The sequence below is a fragment of the Sebastes umbrosus genome, chromosome 23, assembly GCF_015220745.1.
Source record: "Sebastes umbrosus isolate fSebUmb1 chromosome 23, fSebUmb1.pri, whole genome shotgun sequence".
In the NCBI taxonomy this organism is placed as follows: Eukaryota; Metazoa; Chordata; class Actinopteri; order Perciformes; family Sebastidae; genus Sebastes; species Sebastes umbrosus.
Window position 1 is genome coordinate 4,049,353 of NC_051291.1, and position 20,103 is coordinate 4,069,455.

A 20,103-nucleotide genomic window follows, 5' to 3' on the forward strand; every position below is an offset into this window, starting at 1 on the left:
TGTGGCCCGTTTTTCATTAAATCTTTATTATAAAAATATAAAACACAGAAATTAAGTCAAACATTTCTATAACCCCTACAAGGAACCCCCCTCCCCCACCTCAACACACACACACTTCAGGAATCAGTGTTTACACACAGACTGTACACAGCTTCCTTGATTGGATTTTTTTTTTTTTTCTTTTTAAGGATCAAACTTGACCAAGTGTTTCTGTGTTAAGCAGACAGTATATTTACACAAACATGAACCACAGAAATAGTGACACAGAAACGCCACAGCCGGAGAAAGAGCCTCGTCAACACGTATAAAGACGGAGAGGACGTGTTTTTGTACAAAATAAAATCTCTACAGGCGTAGATTTGTTTGCTTTACACAAAGTCTTTTCCCTCGAAGGTCGGTAATTATTAACTTTTCTTGTAACTTCCTTAAAAACAAAATGATAGCTAATCATGACTCTCTGTACGCTGCAAGTCAAAGATTCATTATCAAGAGGAGGCTGAATACTATTCAGAGTTTCAATTTTCTTGAAAGCTGAGTACAAGTGATGCAACATTAAACACTGAAATCAAATAATTTTATTGTAATATATATCAGCCCAATATTGTCCTTTTTATCAATCTTCCTCCTCTGATATGATCTGACTTTAGCTTGAGTGTCTGGAGGTGGTTTAAATGCTGTTTTCACATGAAGAAAACTTTGGGAAAACGCCACATTTTTGTCATTTTGGAATGGAGATGAATGAGTTTTAAAAAAAAAAAATGTTTGACTTTATGGGAAATAAGCTTATTTGCTTTCTTGCTGATGGACGCAAATTTCTATATCCTTCTCTCTCGTGTGTCCGTTAAATATAAAGCTACAGCGACAAGACCGTAGCTTAGTTTAGCAGCAAATAAACGTATTTCCCAAAAATGTCAAACTTCTCTTTTGAAAACAACCAACTTGGTCAAAGCCACAGTGCGTTAGCGACGTAATATTCTCTTGGTGTTAGTGATGAAGGGGGCTGTTACTCCCTTTGAAAACAAATCTGTGTCTGTTAATGGAATGGACTGAAGGTATGGCACTGGGGGTATAAAATAAGAAAAAGAAGGGAGCAGGTGAAGAAGAATGAATTTAGTGACAATATTGTTACTTTCATTTATATATATATATATATATTTATACTGTATATATATATATAATGTCCATTTGAAATAGTTAAATACAAAAAGATTGAATATACACTTACAAAATATCTCAATATCTGAAACCTCTGCTTATACTTGACTTTCATTTGGATTGGTGAAGAGTACCAGTCTGGGGAACTACGATCAAACTAACCAACAAAAGTACCATAAGTACCATACCACTGGAGATACTGGTCCTTCATTCTGGACGGTTGCACAGGCTGTGATGGTTGTCACAATGTAGTTTTGACCAGTTATTATATTTTTTCCTCTTTTTTTTTTATGCAGATGATACCACGTAGTTACTGTGTAATCCGATAAACATATAAATAAATGCAGTACAGAGGTTTCAGCTGAGTTGATAGTTCATTTCTGTAGCTTATGTTATATACAGCAAAAAATAAAAATATCACCATCTCTGCAAGAGCTCTTCCCGGCGCTGGCACTGTTAACACAGACTTTTTTTTTAATTTTTTTTTTAGCATTTCTCTGATATTCGCCAGTGCTCAACAGAAAGGGCGTTGTTTGTGATATAACTGCAAAATGAGTTACATTGCAAACATTCAGGTAAGCAGAGATACTACCATCCATAAAAGACACATGTTACAGTAAAAAACTGTGAACATAATCGATGTTTACTTCACTGTAAAACAATACCATTTTCAAACGTTTCTTTTGAGGCCGCAATAAGACGTATAACGCATCATACCTCACATTCGATCTGTATTGTTGATGCGTAGAACTGTGTGAGTTCTGCAGCTTTACATCTTAAATTTACATAGTGGATATTGGCAGTACTTTTTTCATTGATTGAAATTCATCTGATACGTCACGACCTAGTAAAATGACCATAACACTAGGTTAGCAGTAGGCTAACCGCAGGTCGCTCATTAATACCAATGATACTTATTGATGTGTTTAATTGTCTACAAGCCGCTGTTTGTCTTGGAGAATAGTTCTTCAACTTTGTAGATCCAATAGAGTTTGTATAAGGTCTTACACTTCTTATTGGTCTTATAAATGTCTGTCTTTGTTTTTTACACCACTGAACCCTGAAGAGACGGTTTGGTTTGATTCGTGGTTTGGGGAAAATGGTAGTTCAACAGGGCGATCTGCACAACAACAAAAAAAAAGGTATTGTTTTCTATCAGAAGTGCTACGAAACAGGCACTGTAATGGATTCGTTCTTTTTGCCCCTTTTAAAGAGGCCGTCACCCAGGCCAGTGAGCTTAAAGAGTCCTGTAATACTCTAGAAGTGATCGGGATGGGACGGAGTCAAGGGAGGCGGCGGTGGATTTCAGGGGAAGGGTGCGTCGGGGGTTTCAGGGGTCGGTGGCGTTGATGGTGGTTTTGTCGCGTGAGGTCATGCCCCGGTACCAGCTGCAGTAGCCCTCCTTCTGCTGGATGCAGGCGTAGTGCCGGGACTGGTAGCCGGGATAGCCGAAGTGGGACAGCATGTCCGTCCATAGGCACTCGTTCTTTGAGGTCACGAAGCAGGGCAGGTAGTGGCAGGGCTTAATCTACAGAGAAGAGAAGCGAAACTAAAGATGTAGCCATGATGCAGGAAACAAAACTGGATACTAGCAACAACTAGTGTAGACTCACTGTTTTCTTTTACTTAAGTAGTTATACCTCCCTTTTTACTGTAATATTATACCCTAATATAAACTGGAAAAACAAAGTTCGGAAACTTGTGTTCGGTCAATTATTTCTCTGTTGTTACAATGCTAATTGGCATTGTATTTTACATCGTTGGAAAGCCTGTTTATTTACCTTCGCAATGATGTCCAACTTGTAAGGATCATGCATTTGTAGGATGAGCAGCACAGCTGATTATGTGGGTAGCGCCCAAGAAAAATTTGCCAAAATGCTCCGTCAATGGTAAACAGTGTATTCTCCAGTTAGTATTGACTCTTGTTTTGAGTTGTTTGGTGGATTGGATCATTGAACTCTCTATCAGTAACAAGGAACAAACAAGACATATTGGCAATTTTACACTTTATTCATTTAATACAATATGTCAGGAGCCTCAGTAGCGGTGGAAGATCCTTGTTTTGCCAGTGAGGGAGATGCCGCCCCACACCATGACACTGCCCCCACCAAAAGCTGTTACTCCATCGGTGCAACAATCAGCAAAGCGTTCTCCGCGTCGTCTCCATACTTTGACCCTGCCATCCAACTTTGGCAGACAGAACCTGGACTCATCACTGAACATGACCTTCCCCCACATGTCGACACCAGCGCAAACGGGCCTGACGGTGAAGGGCAGTCATTGCAGGCTTCCTGGTAGCCTTATGAGAATACACTGTTTACCATTGACGGAGCATTTTGGCAAATTTTTCTTGGGCGCTACCCACATAATCAGCTGTGCTGCTCATCCCACAAATGCATGATCCTTACAAGTTGGACATCATTGTGAAGGTAAATAAACAGGCTTTCCAACAATGTAAAATACAATGAGCATTAGCATTGGAACAACAGAGAAATAATCCACCAAACACAAAATTCCAAACTTTGTTTTTCCAGTATATATAGAGTGGTGCAGGGATGACATATTTTTGTAGGCTAACCAGGAAGTAAGCTTCAACCTGGGTTCCCTCGACAAAAAGCCAATGGGATTTTTCCATTGGATTTTGGATTATTGCAGAAAATGAGCTCTGTGGCAGACACACGTTTATGATACTTACAGGTTTTGTTCTGTAAGCCACAAATGAACACCACTTTTCTGAGTTTTGAAGCAGAAATTCAGCCATAAAGGCGGACAAGTCACCATGATGATGACGTTTGTAGCCTCATTTAGTCACTTGTTAGCACTTGTAAGAGCTTCAAAATTCATGAATGGGATATTTACTGATGTATTTTATATTGTAGAACAAAAACGTTAAAATCTCTTAAGCTTAAGACCTTATTTCAGGCATCTAACCAAAATCCCATTAAAAAAAAACCATTGATTAAAATGCTAACTCATTTCCTGGTTTTAGGACTCATTCCTGCACCACACCCTTCCTTTGCTCTTGTTTTTTTCTTTTCTTGTCTCTCATACTTAAAAAAAGCTAGGTTAACTTTGAAAGAATAGTTTGCCACTTTGTGAAATAGGTTTATTTGTTTTCTTATCGAGAGTTAGATAAGAAGATTGACACCACTTTCATGTTTTTACATGTTTTTAAATATGAAGCTAGTTAGCCTGCAGGCAATTAACTTAGCACCTCTTAATCACTAATTAACAAGTTGTATCTTGTTTGTTTGACATTTTAATTAATTAGTGAGCTTGGCTGTCTTTTTAAAAGCTGGACAGAGCCCAGCTAGCTGAGTGGTATCAATCTATTCACCTAAATCTTGCCAAGAAAGCAAATAAGTATACTTCCCCAAAATGAAGGACATTCATATTGAGCTTATTTACTTGTTGAAACTAACCATAACTGGTAGTAACATGCAACGTCAACAACAGTGAGTCTACAGTCTAGAAGTCTATGCAAAGGCCAAAGTAGAATTAGCTTAATGAGCCATTAACATATGAAACATATCAAAACTGTACAAGCTTGGAAGAAAAGGAAGTGAGTATATGATTTGGTTGAAATATAAAAGCGTGAACATGCACAAACATTTAGAACGTGGAACATCTCATCATTGCTCTACTGATTTTCAGCTTTTGCTTTCAGTCATTTTCTGCAGCAGATTAATAGATGAGGTGTAAAAAAAGGCAGCTTTTTAAACAACTTAAGTGCAAAACCAATAAGCCTGGCATTCGTATGCTTTGTGCTGTGGAATGTTAAATGAATGTCAGCCATCATCCTGAAGCAGTGATGTTTTTTGTAAGTTTGTAACGATTCAATTTGATTTTTACTGAGCGTCTCTTTCGTGCGTCACACCTCCAGGTGCTCGCACAAAAAAAGCAGCTTCACGGATGAATATACAGCGTGAATTGACAGGAAGATTCACATAGCTACTCAGAGAGGTGATGAACGGAAACATGGTGTTTAGTGTCATCAGCTGCATGGAGCTGCGCTTATATCTGGATCTGAATGAGCCAGCAAATTTCAATTAGCAAGTGAGGGGGCACACTTCTCCATTTCGGGTGTTTTTGTTATTCAAGCCTGGAGAGTGTGTCCTCCACGGTTCGGGGATGTTCGACATACAACTTCCTGGTTTGAGTAGTTTTAATGATGTTTGGGGAATGATTTTCTAACCGGTACGCCACGCTTCCTGCTCTCCAAGCGCAGTAAATCATCATTTGTGAAGGAATGCAGAGGCCGGCGGAGTGCGTTTTTAATAAGTGTGATGATGTTTACGCCTGCCTGTGCTTACCGACTCTCAGACTGAAGTCTCGGTTGATCGATGGCCTTCTCCGAATGCCTCTGGGCTGCTGCCATGTACGCACTGAACACAGTTTACAGGCGCTGGGAACAAATAGGTCTCTCTGCTAATCCACTTATACTGATAGGGCCCGATGGTGTTAGCAGATGTCCGGGACAGTGCTGTACAGTAGGACGTTTTTACGAGGCAGGTCAACAGCTGCACAGCGGCAGGCTACATGTTTGAGTCGCGTAAAAACTTGGAATGAAAACTGGGAAAACTTCCAGAGCTGTTATTTAATAACTCCCAGTGATAGTGGATAAACTTGTTTTCTCCTTATTCCTGTTTCCGCTTAACATCCATGATGAATATTAGTGGAAATTAGGCTCATAATTCAGTCTCAATAACAATAACAACAGTCATGTAACAGTGAAGGTCGTTTTTAAGCATACGTAAATGATTTTTTGCAATAGAAGTGGAACAATAGGATTATGAGCCTGAATTTGTTTGACCCTTCGCATACAAAGGTACGTCTGTTTGAAGTATTTCCTTCCACCTGTAATCATTAATAAGCACTCTGGTGGACTTTAAAGAAGCGGTCAACCTGTTGCAGCAGTTTTATGTTTGGTTTAAAGGGGAACACCACCTAAATTAAGAATATGTTATTTCCACGGCCTTGTAAAATTCAATCAATATGTAAGAACATGAGCTACTCTCTCTCAAAGTGAGAAACCAGAGAAGTAAGTCTCAAACTTGTGATGTCATGGAGCTGCTCCATAGACAATGAATGGGAGACTGATTTTGTGGATACAGAATGTTTGTTTTCTTTTTGGGAGAGAGTTGTTCATGTTTACTAATATGTTTTGGACCGTCTTAGAGCATAGGAATTAACATGTATGAATTTTGAAAATCGGCGTTGTTCTCCTTTAAGTTGTAAAAGGGAGGAACAGTGAGCTCTAGCTCCTCTTTCTCTTGTTCTTCCTCCTGCCTCCTCTTCCCTCATCTTTCTTGTCCTTGCCGGGCAGAGGTCGCTGGTTTCCACTCACCCTGCAGTTGCAGCCCAGCTGGTAGCGATGGTTGATGCCTTTCTTCTGGGCCAACGAGAGGCGCTCCCACCGCTCGTTGAAGTTGCACAGCCCCGTGTAGACCTTGCCGTCGTACACACGTCCTGAGAAAAGAAAAGAATGGAGGGAATTGGTTAGCATGTTGAGACACAAGTTGAATCTATAAGTTTGGTTTGCTTTTGAAAAAAAAAGTGCCACTTGGAAACTTGGCAGCACACAAGTGTAGGTCATGCCAATCGATAGTAGTTGAGATATTTCAGTTTGGACCAAAGTGGTGGACCGATCGACAGACATTGCCAACACAGCGTAGATGATGGCATCAACCAGATTTCGAGTTGGCCTACAAAAAAATCCCTGCAGCACTCTATAACTTTACTAATCTCAGTCTCATTGGCACTTTATCAGAGTTGGCAGCGTATCGCTGGTATCTCATTTTGTCATTTGTCTAATTTCATAATCCTCCACATGTAACATAGGATAATGTAAACATACCGCTCAAGCAATCCAACTTGTTTATCTATGGTAAGACAATCTCACACAGTAAGCCCATATTAAACCAACACCCCTATTTCTGAATATCAAAAGGTCAGCAGACGTCTATTTTTAGCCGCCGGACCGTTCGCAGCTTACAGACCCCTGAGACAGGTGCACCGCGGCGGGACTGCGGCCTGCGAGCGCTCAGGAACATCATGATTTGTCACCATATGTCTCCTTCACCGTGTTGTCACCACGCGGGAATTTGACAGCTCACAAATATGTGCTTCTTCGAACCCCCCCCCCTTCCCTGCACCTCCCGCTCCGCCTGCATCCACCGCACTTACTGGGATTACTGGAGTCACTCGCAGGCTTATTACATGGTGTTGAATGTATGACATGCTCCTCAAATACTAATCAGGGCCGGAGCACTCGAGGCTCGATCAAAGGAGAGCCAAGCAGCTCCTCTCAGAGGCCCCGGTGCCTTTAAATTGCCCGTAATGCAGTCATGATCATAATGCAGGAACTTATTATAGATGCCTTGAGAGCAGCGAAAGACGTCAGTGATGTCACTCGCACTCCTCGGACTGGGTAAACATAGCCGTCGCTGCCTGGCAACGCCGGCTCGTTCGCTTGCACTGTGGGGTGCAGTTACAGTATTTACAGGTCGGGACTTAGCGACAGTTATATACGCCAAGCACCGCAGGGTCCAAAGTAAACTGCACCTCTGTTGGAAATAGCAACTCATAAAAAAGCTTGCACTGGAAAACGCCAGTCGCTTCCTGCTAGCTGTTAATTACAAGTTGTGAGAGAGAGAGAAAACTGCTTTCTGGCCTGAGAGGTTGAGGGAAATGAGTGCAACATGTTTTTTTAGAAAGGACCCCTGCTTTGCCTGCTTGCACAGTGGCAGGGTGGTAGGGTATAAATAGTGGGAAAGTTTGTGTCACAGGACAAATGAAGATGTCCTTGGGGAGGGGTGACAAACTCGTAATGCTGCAGGCAAAGACTCTGAAAGGCAGTAATCTGACTGGAATGTTTACAGCATCTCTCTGGTTGTGTCGTGTCACAAACTGGGTGGCAAATGTTTAATTTGAATTAAAGCAAAGATTTGAAATACCAGATATAATAAACCAATTTTCTGTATTTAAAAAAAGAAATTCAAATATTCCAATCCCAAAGGCACCTCATTAGTAACTATTTCATCTTTCATAAATACTGTAGAAGCGTAAAGGGACAGTGAGAAAATATGTGTCCTTACGTTTCTTTATACAGGAACATATGCATGTATTTAGTATAGGGCTGTCAATCGATTTAAATATTTAATCATGATTAATCACATGATTGTCAATAGTTAATCTGTTTAAAATGTATTGTAAAGGGAGATTTGTCAAGTATTTAAAACTCTTATTAACATGGGAGTGGGCAAATATGCTGCTTTATGCAAATGTATGTATATATTTATTATTGGAAATTAATTACCGACATAAAACAATGACAAATATTGTCCAGAAACCCTCACAGGTACTGCATTGAGCATAAATGACAAATAAAAACTGGTCTCCTGGTATAACTTTGAACGGTGTATGAGAACAGCCTGAAACCCTCCTTGCCAACGTTGACCTTTGATAAAAAATAATGTCAGCCCGAGAGCTTACCTGTGATCAGGTACTGGTACTTGTTGATGTCAAACTTCACACCGCACAAACTCTCCGAGGCGTCCGTGTAAATGTGCTGCACGTGCTGGACTTTTTCGAATCCTTTGTACATCTGCAAGACACGAGAAACCAAAAAATTGGGGGTTAAAACCAGACTCAAAAGTGCAATGTGGTACCCTTCACCCTGGGCGACTCCACCTCTCCACATAAATAATCAGGAATGAAAACAGTACACCGGCTTTATCAGATGACATTCCTAAAGGAATGCCTCTCGGGAGAAGGAGTATTAGGCTCTGCCCTTAACTAAATCATAGATAACATGATTACGTTGTGTAATGTGCTTTTGACTTTGATGCCGTTTTGGCAAGGACATCGCTAAACCGTGGACCTCGGCTCCTTCTATTCATCCCGGGTATGCAGAGCCAACAGTCAGTGTTTGTCCTGAGAACGGTTGTGTTTTCTTCAGTGCAATTTATTTGTCTGGGAACAACAGGAAATCCCTGTTTAGACGCGTCGCTCCCAGAAAAGCAGAACAAGCTGTTACTTAAGCCTGAAACTGCGGAGGTTTGGGAAAGCCAAAGGCATTTGTCTCAGAGGATTTGTTGAAATTTGGATGGAATCGCATTCTATTATAGCCCCACAAGGAAAACCACTGTTTGCAGTATAAAACCAGCAGGCTGTAATACAAATAAATAACCCGAGAGAGGTGCAAAGGTCGCATTTAATTCCTGAGGATAATCCTTACAGTGATGATTGGTGTGCTTCACTAACAAGAGGCCACTTAATGCTTTTGTACAAACTGGGATTGTTCTGATGCAGTGCATGACTCTGTTGAAATGTTTACACTCGGAGCGAGGAGTTTGGTTGAGCTGTAATGCCTGTAAGCCCGCTAATCCTCCGGCCTGGCTCCTGTCTGAGCAGCAGGCCGATGTCAGCATCTGTCAGAAATATTCAGCAGTTATGTAACAATATAGAGGAAGTGAAGAGCGGGGCTTTCAGGCTAAGTATCCCGAACTGCTTTTCAGCTATCACACAGCGGCTGAGGGGGCGGAGAGACAGTCAGAGTTCCTGTCACATCCAGTGTTCGGCGTTTTATGCGCCTGTGCTTTTAAATATGAGATAAAAGAGTATTCTTAAATGGAAGAAAATAGTTTAATAACACTTTCAGTGCAATGGCCTTGTGTTTACGATCAGAATCATGGGTTATATACAGTACATAGCAGAGAATTTGTCATGTGGGATCATTGAGCATTGGTCTATTTGACCCTTTTGAAATATACTTATTTTACTTAAAGCAATAATAAAAACCAAATAAAGTCCACTAAAGAAAATTGCAACCGCAGCCAATTACTCCAGTATGTCCAAGTTAACCATTCTGCTATATACACAAGCATGTTCATTCCTAAATCCATCACTACATTACAACCAAAGGAATAGTTCAACATTTTTGGGATTACGTGTATTTGCCTTCCTGCCGAGTGTTAGACGAGAAGATTGATACCATTCTCAAACATAAAAGTGGTATCAATCTTCTTGTGTAATTCTCGGAAAGAAAGTGTGTTTTTCAAAATGTCCTACTGTTCCTTTAAAGCTGAAAGAGATTCGTTGTCTCGCTTTAGCAGAGGACTGACGCGCTCACCTTCATTTGTTTGACTGTGTAGCGCATCGTTCCAAAAGGTCCATCTCTCAGAAGCTTCTTGCCCACGACTTTAGCTCGAATCACTGTGAAAGAGAGAAGAGACAGACATCAGACATCAGCAGATGACTTTGAAATGATCTGACCAAACTGTCACGTTCCTCTAACATAAAAACTATGAGCTTTCCTCTCCCAATCCGTCAAATAGCACTCTGCCTCGGCCAGTAGGAGGCATTAGCGAACCCATTATAAATACCATCTCAGGACCGGTTGGCACCACCGTTAATCCGTTTATCCGATTTTCTGCATTGCTGCTGTTTGCCAAGAAAGGCCAATGGGAAAAAAACAAGACAGGGACTTTGGAGTTTGATACAGAAATTAGAGGAAAAGAGGCCTCGTCCATTTACCAAGACTGCTCATATGTAAATGTGGAACTCGTAGCAATTACAGGAAACTTTCTGAATCTTGGATTTGATTTCGTAGTTGTATTATTCAGGTCAGAATTGGCAAAACGTGACAACACCAGTGTCCTATGAGGGGGAAAAAGGTGCAGCGTGTCTCCTGTTTCCGTCTATATTGGGATCAGGGCTTGAAAAAAGATCTTATCTGTGTGCAGGACCCTCATGTAAACGTCTGCGAGGTGAAAACGCTCAGCGGTGACTTTGATTTGTTTGCTTTCACCCGTGTTGGAGTAAAAGGGGGCTTATTGTGGAAGGCCAGGGAGCTGGGAGTGTAGAAATGAGTGATAATTTGAGCCGGTGAATGGAGTCTAACCAGAGCTGCGGGTCCTGCATAAGCAGTCAATCCTCCTGTGTGAAGTTCACCTGCTGCCCACAGCCGACCGGCCGCAGACACAACTAACACTGGCCGTGTTTGTTATCTTCTCCCGGTGGAATTTCCTTAACACATTCTTCAGGGGCTCGCATTCCCCAGAAAGGAAAAAAATGAGACGCCTTTCATTCTTTTTCTGGAGAAAGAAATGAGGCATGTGGCATGTTCTGTTTGGTCTGTTTGTCTAGCTGTCTTACATCCAGGCAAATGGAAATGAGCATAAAAATAAAAGTCAAAACAGGAAGCAGTTACAGCACGGCCACCCAAAAATTGGTGACCACAAATTTATTTTGGACATGAAGACCCCAGTTTGAACCAAGCGTTTATTTAAACAGCCTCAAAAAACTTTATTTCAAGCCAGTATGAACTAATCAAAGGAATGTGGCCATCTAGCAGCTAACCAATAGAAATACAGGGTACTCTTTTTGGTTCATTTTTAGAATAATTTTCTTTCTGATCATGAAGTTAAGTGTGAAATATAAAGGATTCAACACAAAAGGTCAAACAGGGGTCAGATGAGATCTCACGGCTCTATACTTAGGTACTCTCAGCTAAATTGCTAACGTGAGCATGTTAACAAACTCACAGTGACAATGCTTACATGCTGATGTTTGGCAGATAATGTTTACCATTGTCTCCATGTTAGTGTTAGCATGCAAACATTTCAATTTGGACCAAAGTGGTGGACGAACATCCATCAGTGGAGCTACGCAGCTAGCATGGCTAATAATCCCATTGTTGTACTTATGCTGTAAAAAAATTAACATTTGATATGTTTTAAGACCTTAACACACCGGTGGCGTGACGAATAAACGACACGAAAATGCAAAATACTTGCCTGAGAATAATATATATGTAGGGCTTTTATTGTGAAAGGTAAGAACGAAAGGAGTGGATGTGGTAAGCGCTGCCTTTGTCAAAGTTGAAAGGAGTGATACAATTTGCCATCTTGTTTCGGACTACGGAGCGAAACTAAACTAAGTTAAAGTCAAAGTTGATTGGTTGCCTTTATCTGCGGTACGAAAGCTCCGAAAAATTGTGTTCTGTGTGAAAATACTCATGGCAAAAACAACAGTTCGAGAAAATATATTGACGTGTAAAGGCCTTTAATTTGTCCGAATTTTAACTTCGTAACTCCACCTGTTAGCTTGTCACCTACGTGACGCAGTAAAGGCACCGTAAGTGAACCTACAATCCTACAATGTACCCTATAGGGGCTTTAGAATATCAACCGTACATTAAACATGCAACACTACAAAACTGCAAAATGGAAAAAGTCTTTCAAAGTGCATGTGAGGCAACAGCATATACTGTAGGCGTTTTTCACCTGTCGGCATCGTATTATAACTCACTCTCACGCTCGGTTTAAATGCATCGACCCCCTGCCTGCCACTCCGCTTTCTGACCTTTCACAATAACTTGCCGCAGAACATTTAATCCATTAATCTGTCAACTCGTCTAATATGAACCGAGAGCACCATTGCCTGACGGACCTGTTAAATGTACCCAAATGCAGTTTGACAGACATTCGCCGCTGCAATTACAGAGGAAGCGGGGCACAATTACACAGGAATGTGCAGATATATAACAGGATACTTTTGCCTGTGTTAAATACACTGCTGCCGTTATTTCCAAGTGTCACCCCAAAACCTAGTTTCCTCCTCTGCCCTGACCTCAAAAAGCAACCCTCCGGAGAAACAAGTGTTTGAAGGGCTACACAGGTCAGCTGGTTTTACCGAAGCACATCCAGATAGGCCCCCTCTTGTTGGACGGCGGCCACTAATTGGCCGGCGATGGTGCCATCACCCAGAGGAATGTGTGAAGGGCCTCAGCTGCTCCAGAGACAGAGGATCTGTGTCATTCCCCCGCAGTGACCCCTTGACCTCCTCTCAATCCAGCAGTTATATTTACGTATGACCACGGGGCTGCCTGCTCACGTCAACGTGTCGAGTCTACGTTACGAGTGTTTATTTAACCCAGTTTCATCATGTGATCTCACATCACCCTGGTTCAACTGGAAATTATGGACCATCACACTGTGTAGATTAAAGTTTCTACCTTCTAAACTCCTCTTTTTACGTACCACTTGTATTTTAACTACCTGTACTTGTACATATATCTGTGTACAGTATCTCATAAGGATATATATATATTCATTTTCAACTTTTATTGAACACATACTGCCACCACTGTTTCCTCTACAGAGGTGATAATCTGATCCAATTTTGTGGCATGTTTCTGCATGACTATACATAATCATGTGGAAACATTGATTAGTTCAATGTGTCCTCATACAACGGTTCGTATGATAATCTTACGAAATGTTATTCCTCATTTTTTGTGCGTTTTCCCACGAATGTCCAGCAACACGTGTCAATTTCCGTTTGTTACATGCATACTGTCTTTACAAAATAATCTTACGTCTTTACAGGAAACAACTTGGTTAGGTTTAGGTAACAAAACTACTTAGTTAGGCTTAGGAAAAGATCGTGGTTTGAGTTAAAATAACTACAGAAGTAGCGTAACTTAAGTACAGAAGTTACGTGACAAATAAGTAAACGTTTGGATTAAAATAACTACGGAAGTGTTGTAACTCAACTACGGAAGTTACGTGACAAAAACTACTTAGTTAAGTTTCGGAAAAGATCGTGGTTTGGGTGACGTGACGAATAAATGAACGTTAACTTCTGGTTCCACATGTGATACGAACACTGGTCTCCTGGGCAAAGATCCAGTGTTTTTTGGTGTCGTTCTTTACACTTCCTGGTTCACAATTACATGGATTACATACAAATTGATTTTGTGGGATTTATCCGAATTACAGTGCATTACTTTTCGCAGATATAGCTACGAACGGTGTAGGAGAACAGCCTGATTAGTTTTATATTGCTGTAACCGTTAATAACCCGGTAGTTAATATAGTTGAGTTGAAATATCTATCACTTTCTCTATACTGTAATATAAAAGTCTCTCTCCCTTTTACTTGCTAAATGAGGAATTACAGGCCAGTGCCGTGACGCACAAGTATTCATCTTCTGCAGAGGATCTGACATAGATTTTCAAGAGTGGGAGGCTTTTTTGTGATAAAGAGAGGTAACCAGGGTCTGACAAAAAAGAAGACGTGAATCCATTTCTCACTCGGTATCTCTTGCCTAAAGCAGGGGGATTACACAAGCATGAATGCAAATGCGAAATCTTAAGGTGAGCGTGTAATTTAGTTCAACATTCATTTCAGCCTACGTACAATGTGGCAAACTGCAGGCATGACAAGAATAAGGTTACTCATTCATGTGTGTGTGTGTGTGTGAGGGAGAGAAAGAAAGAAAGAAAGACAGCGAGGCGCAGGGCGGGTGACGGTGATTTTAGTATGCAGAAAGTGGTCCAAGTTTGAGGAGGCGAGTGGGAGGAAGAGGAATTCTCAAGACGACACCACTACCACGCTCGAAAATAAACACTGAAACTGAATCCGATGAAAGGCTGGGGCATAAAGCCTGTAATGCAAAAGGCAGCATATGAAGTGTGAGTTTTTATCACTACCTCTGATACCTGATGACGACCAGTTTTCAACAAGGCGACAAATGCTTCTGTTTGGGTTGAGCCATGGGAATCTTTAAAGTCGTTTAAATCCAAATGTGACAACCTCGAAAACGATAGTTGTCCAAGCTAAAAATCTGTGTCTTTTAGTAAGCTTTGTGTTTAAAAACAAACAAAGCCCCGTCTACAAATTACTGAGTGTCTTTTGAGTGCACTGGAAAAAGAGAGTCACAGCCAACACCTGAAGCGTTGACAGTTGGCCTGGCGTTATCTGAGCATGCTGGCTACCTTGCTGCCTGCTTTTCATATCTCTCTTTTTTTATCTTTGTCATTCACTCACTTGTTGTGTCTCTTTCTCGCTGGCTGCTTCTCGCCTTTTCTTTTTAGACTTGTTGCTCAGATGATTACCTAATTGTTAGGGGTGGATCTTTTGTTATATAAACTATTAACTGCAAGGTTGTAGCGGGCTCAGTCTCCAAGCCAGTGAAGCTAGCAAGTGAAGATACTGGCATCATATGAAACTAAAAACCCTAATGAATCCATTGGTACCAACCATGTCATGCTAGCTTGTCGGGAAGGAGGCTAAATAACGCTCCAAAGTTAGGTTAAACTTTGGCGAGGATAACTGGCATGGCCATTTTCAAAGGGGTCCTTTGACCTCTGATGATGAACAGAGTGAAAACTGTGTCTTATTGGATAAAATCATTTGACAAACTGCATCTTTTGTAGCTGAAAAAAGGTAAATAAATCGCAATATATCTTAATACTAATATCGCAAAATGTTTAAAATCACAATCAGATCGTATCGTGACTGAAGTATGGTGATAATATCGTATTGTGGGGCCTCTGGGGATTCCCACCACTACTAACTGTAAACTCCTGTGTTTAGTTTGATCTATCTTACTGCTCTCATTTGTAAAAGTCTGACTTCACATCTTTTGACAGTTACAAGCCACCATAAATAAACACTTTTCAAAAGGTCAATAAGGGTCAAATTACTCAACACCAGGCGAATAAATCATTGGTTTGTGGCGCAACAGTATCATGAGTGTGTGCTGGGCTGATGTCCATCGCCCCCCCCGTGCTGGCCTCCTGTTTAAAAACAGTGGACCCCCTGAGCGCCTGTGTGGTCATCAGAGAAGGGAAGGACGGACTGGACACTCGATACGCCTGGCTCATGGGACGAACATCCCAGGCTTGTACGGAATCCAGAACCTTTGACATCTCGTCGTATTTTAGCTCGCTTTTGGGAAAACTACGGATATCTGATCCAAGCTTACATAATGCGTCTCATAACAGGAGTCCTGGCTTCGCTCAGGTTATCATCCGGCACCTGTTGACCTGCGGATGCCGAGGGGGGAGTAGTGATTTAACTAAACGCTACTCATTAGTAGAAGGAGGAGGAGGAGGAGGGTGTACTGGTACCAGGAGAGCGCCTGTCACAAAGCCCCCAGGCGCACGCATCACTCTAAAACCTGCTACACACAAAGCTGCTCTATGCTGCACGAAATACCCACAGCAGAGCGGGGCGGGATCCGTTTTCTCTCAATGGCCTGATCCTCAATCCCAAAACCCAGCGTAAACACATATCACGCTAATCCTCAGCAACTGACCTGGTTCGCGCATGCAAGCATGTAAAGGTTTGCTCTGTCACCCCCGAGAGCGCTTGGGAACCGGCGTCCCTTACGGAGCGATATTAAATCTCAGGGTCAAAGTTTACTGCCGGGCCTCTAATCTCGCTTTTGGAGGGTTTTGGAAAAACAAGCGCTGCTCATTTCCCACTGGTGAATGGGGCTGCTTTAACCCAAGCTGCCTCATAGCAGCCAACTAGGTCTCTGAACGAGGAAGCAGCCAGGTCACTGCCTGGTGCCCAGGTATGTTAGTAGGGTGTCTGTAACCCGATCAGAACAGAGATAAGCCGACCAAACACACTGCAGAGGATTTCCCACTTATACTTCTTTGTAAACAAACCACAGAAATGACATTTTGTGAACAAATGGAAGGAATAAAATGAACTCAGATACATTCCAGGCCTCGCCAAAGCAAGACACAAAAACTCTTAAATATTTCTATTAAAATGTGACAGACTCCAATAACCCAATTGCCAACCTAATTGTGATTCATCCAGTGGAGTGCCTGCGGGTGATTATGGGTCAGGGCCAAGAAAACAAGAGCTTTGAACTCGACTACGGGTCTTAAATTGGGAAGATTCAGGCATGTCGCCTTTGATGTCGACGGTGAGAATTACAGGGTTTCTCCGTCACCGCATTAGCATTTCAACCCCGTACTTTTTTTTTGTTTTCCACATCTCCAGGTTTTAACCCGACTTGGTGACACAAGCAGAAGTGAACCTGTATTTTACGCTTCCTACACACATCTTGAAAGTCTGGACTTTGTTCATTCTCATCCCCAAAAAGTAAATTTGACCCAGATCAATGGATCTCTGCATCCAACCGGCGTTTCAGAAGTGTTTCCCTCCGAGGACCGGAGGTGCGAGAGGGGCCGCAAGCATTCAAAGCACACCTTCAAGCTAAGCTGGGGACCTCGGAAATGGTATTTGCGGGGCTCACATGTGATCACTGCACCCCATTGAAGTCAGTCCCAGATTCTACACAGGGCAAGTCTCAGCGGGGGTCAACACCACAAACTCATCTGAAGATCTGAAGGACTGTGAAAGGCGTCGCATGAGTGTTTGTGGAAGCGGCATTTTCACTCGCTCCAATCGGGTCACTTGGCCGAAGACGCAAGAGCGACCATTCTGGGTCCTTAAAGTTGCAATATCTGTCCTTCTCTTATAAAGTCGGGGTCCTCAGAAGGCCAGTAGGCTAAAGCTGCACCTCCTCCCCTTAGAGACTCGACAGAGGATTCACCAAAGCATCGCCGTGAGTTCCAGCCCACGTCCGAACTAAAAGAAGTGACTTGCGCCTACATAAAGAACCCTGGTTGTGTGTCCTCCAAATTTGGGCAAAGAAGCCTCATTTTCTTGGCTGCATTCGGAGGAGCCTTTGGAAGAGGAGAGCCTTGTAGGACGGTGATGATGTGAAGTATCGAGTAAATAGGACACTGCTAATGAAACAGCATTTTAAAGGCACGTTATGTCTTAATGTGAAGTATACCTCGTCGTTGCGGTGGGATAAGCCAACAGGAGATCAGTTAGTCTGTTTTTATCTCATGGGAAGAGTGATAGGGGCACGACAGTTCAAAAATATGTTGTATTATTGGCTAATAAGGATTCATATTTTCACCTAGTTATACAATATGAGGTCATAATTAAAGGAGTTGTACAAAAGTTTGGGAAAAATGCTTATTTGTATCTTGCCAAGTGTTAAAAGAGAAGATCGATACCACTCTTTTTAGCCTAGCTTAGCTCAAACTTCTTATTTCCCTTACACACATGAGCCGTATCAGTTTTCTATCGCCAATGAAAGTGAATAAGTGTATTTCCCAAAATGTCAATCAATTCCTTTTAAGGATATTTAACATGAAAAAAGGTTCTATTTCCTTTCACTGTGATGTCAGAGCATCAATAAGGAAATGTGTAATCTCTCATTCTCACCTCTACTGGTGACCAGCAGTAAGTGCAGCATCATTAAAAGTGACGTCGGAGTGTGTGTGTGTGTGTGTGTGTGTGTGTGTGTGTGTGTTTAGGGGCGTTGCCGCAGAAACTAGGGCTTCCCTTGTTAGTCGACACTTGGCGAAGAACACATGGGCTACACACACTGCTGCAGTGTGTGTGTGTGCTCAGTTTAGACTGAGAGATTATTGTTTGATTATGTGTCAGGGTTTTAGAAATGGTTTCACATTTTTAGGTCAAATGATCTTAGAGCAAAATATCAACTGCACTCAAAAAGACTTTGTAAATGTAAATGTGTGGCTTTAAGTGACGGGTTGTCAGTCCTTCCTCACTAGAAATCAGCTGCCTTCCTGTCCCATCTGACACATTTCACCCTCCCCAAAAAAACGCCTGCAATTCTCGACCCAACAGCTCCAGGGCAGATCAGATAATCCCAAAGTCTTTACCAGTGTTATCTAAAAACAGAGAGGCTAGGTTGGACTGGCGCTCCAGGCTCAACCAGATCCCAAAGTTCATATTATTCTCAGAGAAAGCACAACCAGGCAGTAAAACAAGCTCCGCTGTTTGTGCACCAGAGGCCGGGCATATCTGCAGATAGAGTCTGCAGATAAATAAGCACGATTTGAAACACCTAAACTGACTGTGGATGCTTTTTTTTTTATCAACTCATACTTCTTCTACCTTTGAGCCACACAAACATGCCTGAAGCTTGAAAAGATAAAAAAAAATCATCATCAATTTGGGGATGAAAAGCATGGAGATGTGGGAAAACCCTTTGACTTGAGTGTAGCAGCCATCACCTTTAAGAAGCATCACATGGTGCCTTCACTGACCATAAACATATTCATAATTGAATGAATGAATGACTTTATTTCAAACATAAAATAAATTAAAACAAATACAAAATAATAACAAACAAAACAAGACTAATAGTGTCCGAAAAGGAGTAGGTAGAAGTAAAACTTATATTTCCCTATTCTCACTTCTCCTCTAATAACTCATATATCATAGTATGATAATATAATATAATATATAAACTATCCCAGATTTATTTACATCCCAAATTAAATATATGAACAGCATCCAAAGTTTATTTACAACCCACAATATCCATCCGGAGTTAAAAAGTAGATATAAACCAACCCTTATCACAACCCTTATCACAACTCTTATCACAACTCTTCCTCAACCACATACCTCCCAAAAATATCTTTATTTATTTAGCAATTAAATAGTGAAAAAAAACACTTGCTGGAGAATACAGTATAATATTATTCTGAAATTGACACAAGCACAAGTATAGCTAGTAGTTCTGGTGTAAACATGTTAAAGTAGTTAATGAAATAAGAAGTTTTTTTTATACTCAAAAACCAGCTTTACTAAATGACTTGCATCCAGTCAGTCCTCTCTCCTGTACTAACATGACAGGCAGCACTTTGATCTCAACATCTGCTCTCAGTATTTGCTCTCTTAATATGAAAAACACACTGTTCTACATCAGTAAAAGGGTGGTTATTATAAGATGAAGCTGTTTCTTACCTATGTCTGAGTTGCAGAATGCGTCCTGTGGGTGCGTCAGAGCGCATGAACAGCCTTCTGTCAGCTGGTGAAGCTGCAGGCTGCTGAAGATGAACAGCAGGCTGATCAGCTGCTGGTACACTGACTGCATGTCTCCAAACTTTTCCTCTCCTTTTCTGCTGCTGCTTGAATATAAAGGAGTCCTGCTGTAGTAGTAGTAGTAGTAGTATCAGGCTGCGTGCGTAATGTCCAAGGTCTCTGCTCCTCTGGTGTGTCTCTACTTCTCTGGAGCGTTTCTCTCCCTGACTGAGAGGAGAGAGGCGCACTCAGCCGTACATATAGAGCTCTGGAGCTGGAGAGA

The 20,103-nt window shown here is 41.6% G+C and overlaps 2 protein-coding genes across 3 annotated transcripts in view; one reads left to right on the forward strand and one right to left on the reverse strand.

The window, feature by feature from the left end:
- LOC119482690 (synapsin-3-like) overlaps positions 1-20,103 on the forward strand; it is a 112,594-nt gene that overhangs the window by 49,704 nt on the left and 42,787 nt on the right. The gene's annotated exons all lie outside the window — the stretch shown is intronic.
- On the reverse strand, positions 7-20,059 carry LOC119482692 (metalloproteinase inhibitor 3-like). Its single transcript, XM_037760493.1, has 5 exons — positions 19,764-20,059; positions 10,289-10,371; positions 8,650-8,761; positions 6,503-6,624; positions 7-2,683 (listed from the first exon to the last, which is right to left on the reverse strand). Exons 1-5 carry the CDS (start codon positions 19,891-19,893, stop codon positions 2,486-2,488), a joined length of 645 nt encoding a protein of 214 aa, XP_037616421.1. The 5' UTR covers positions 19,894-20,059; the 3' UTR covers positions 7-2,485.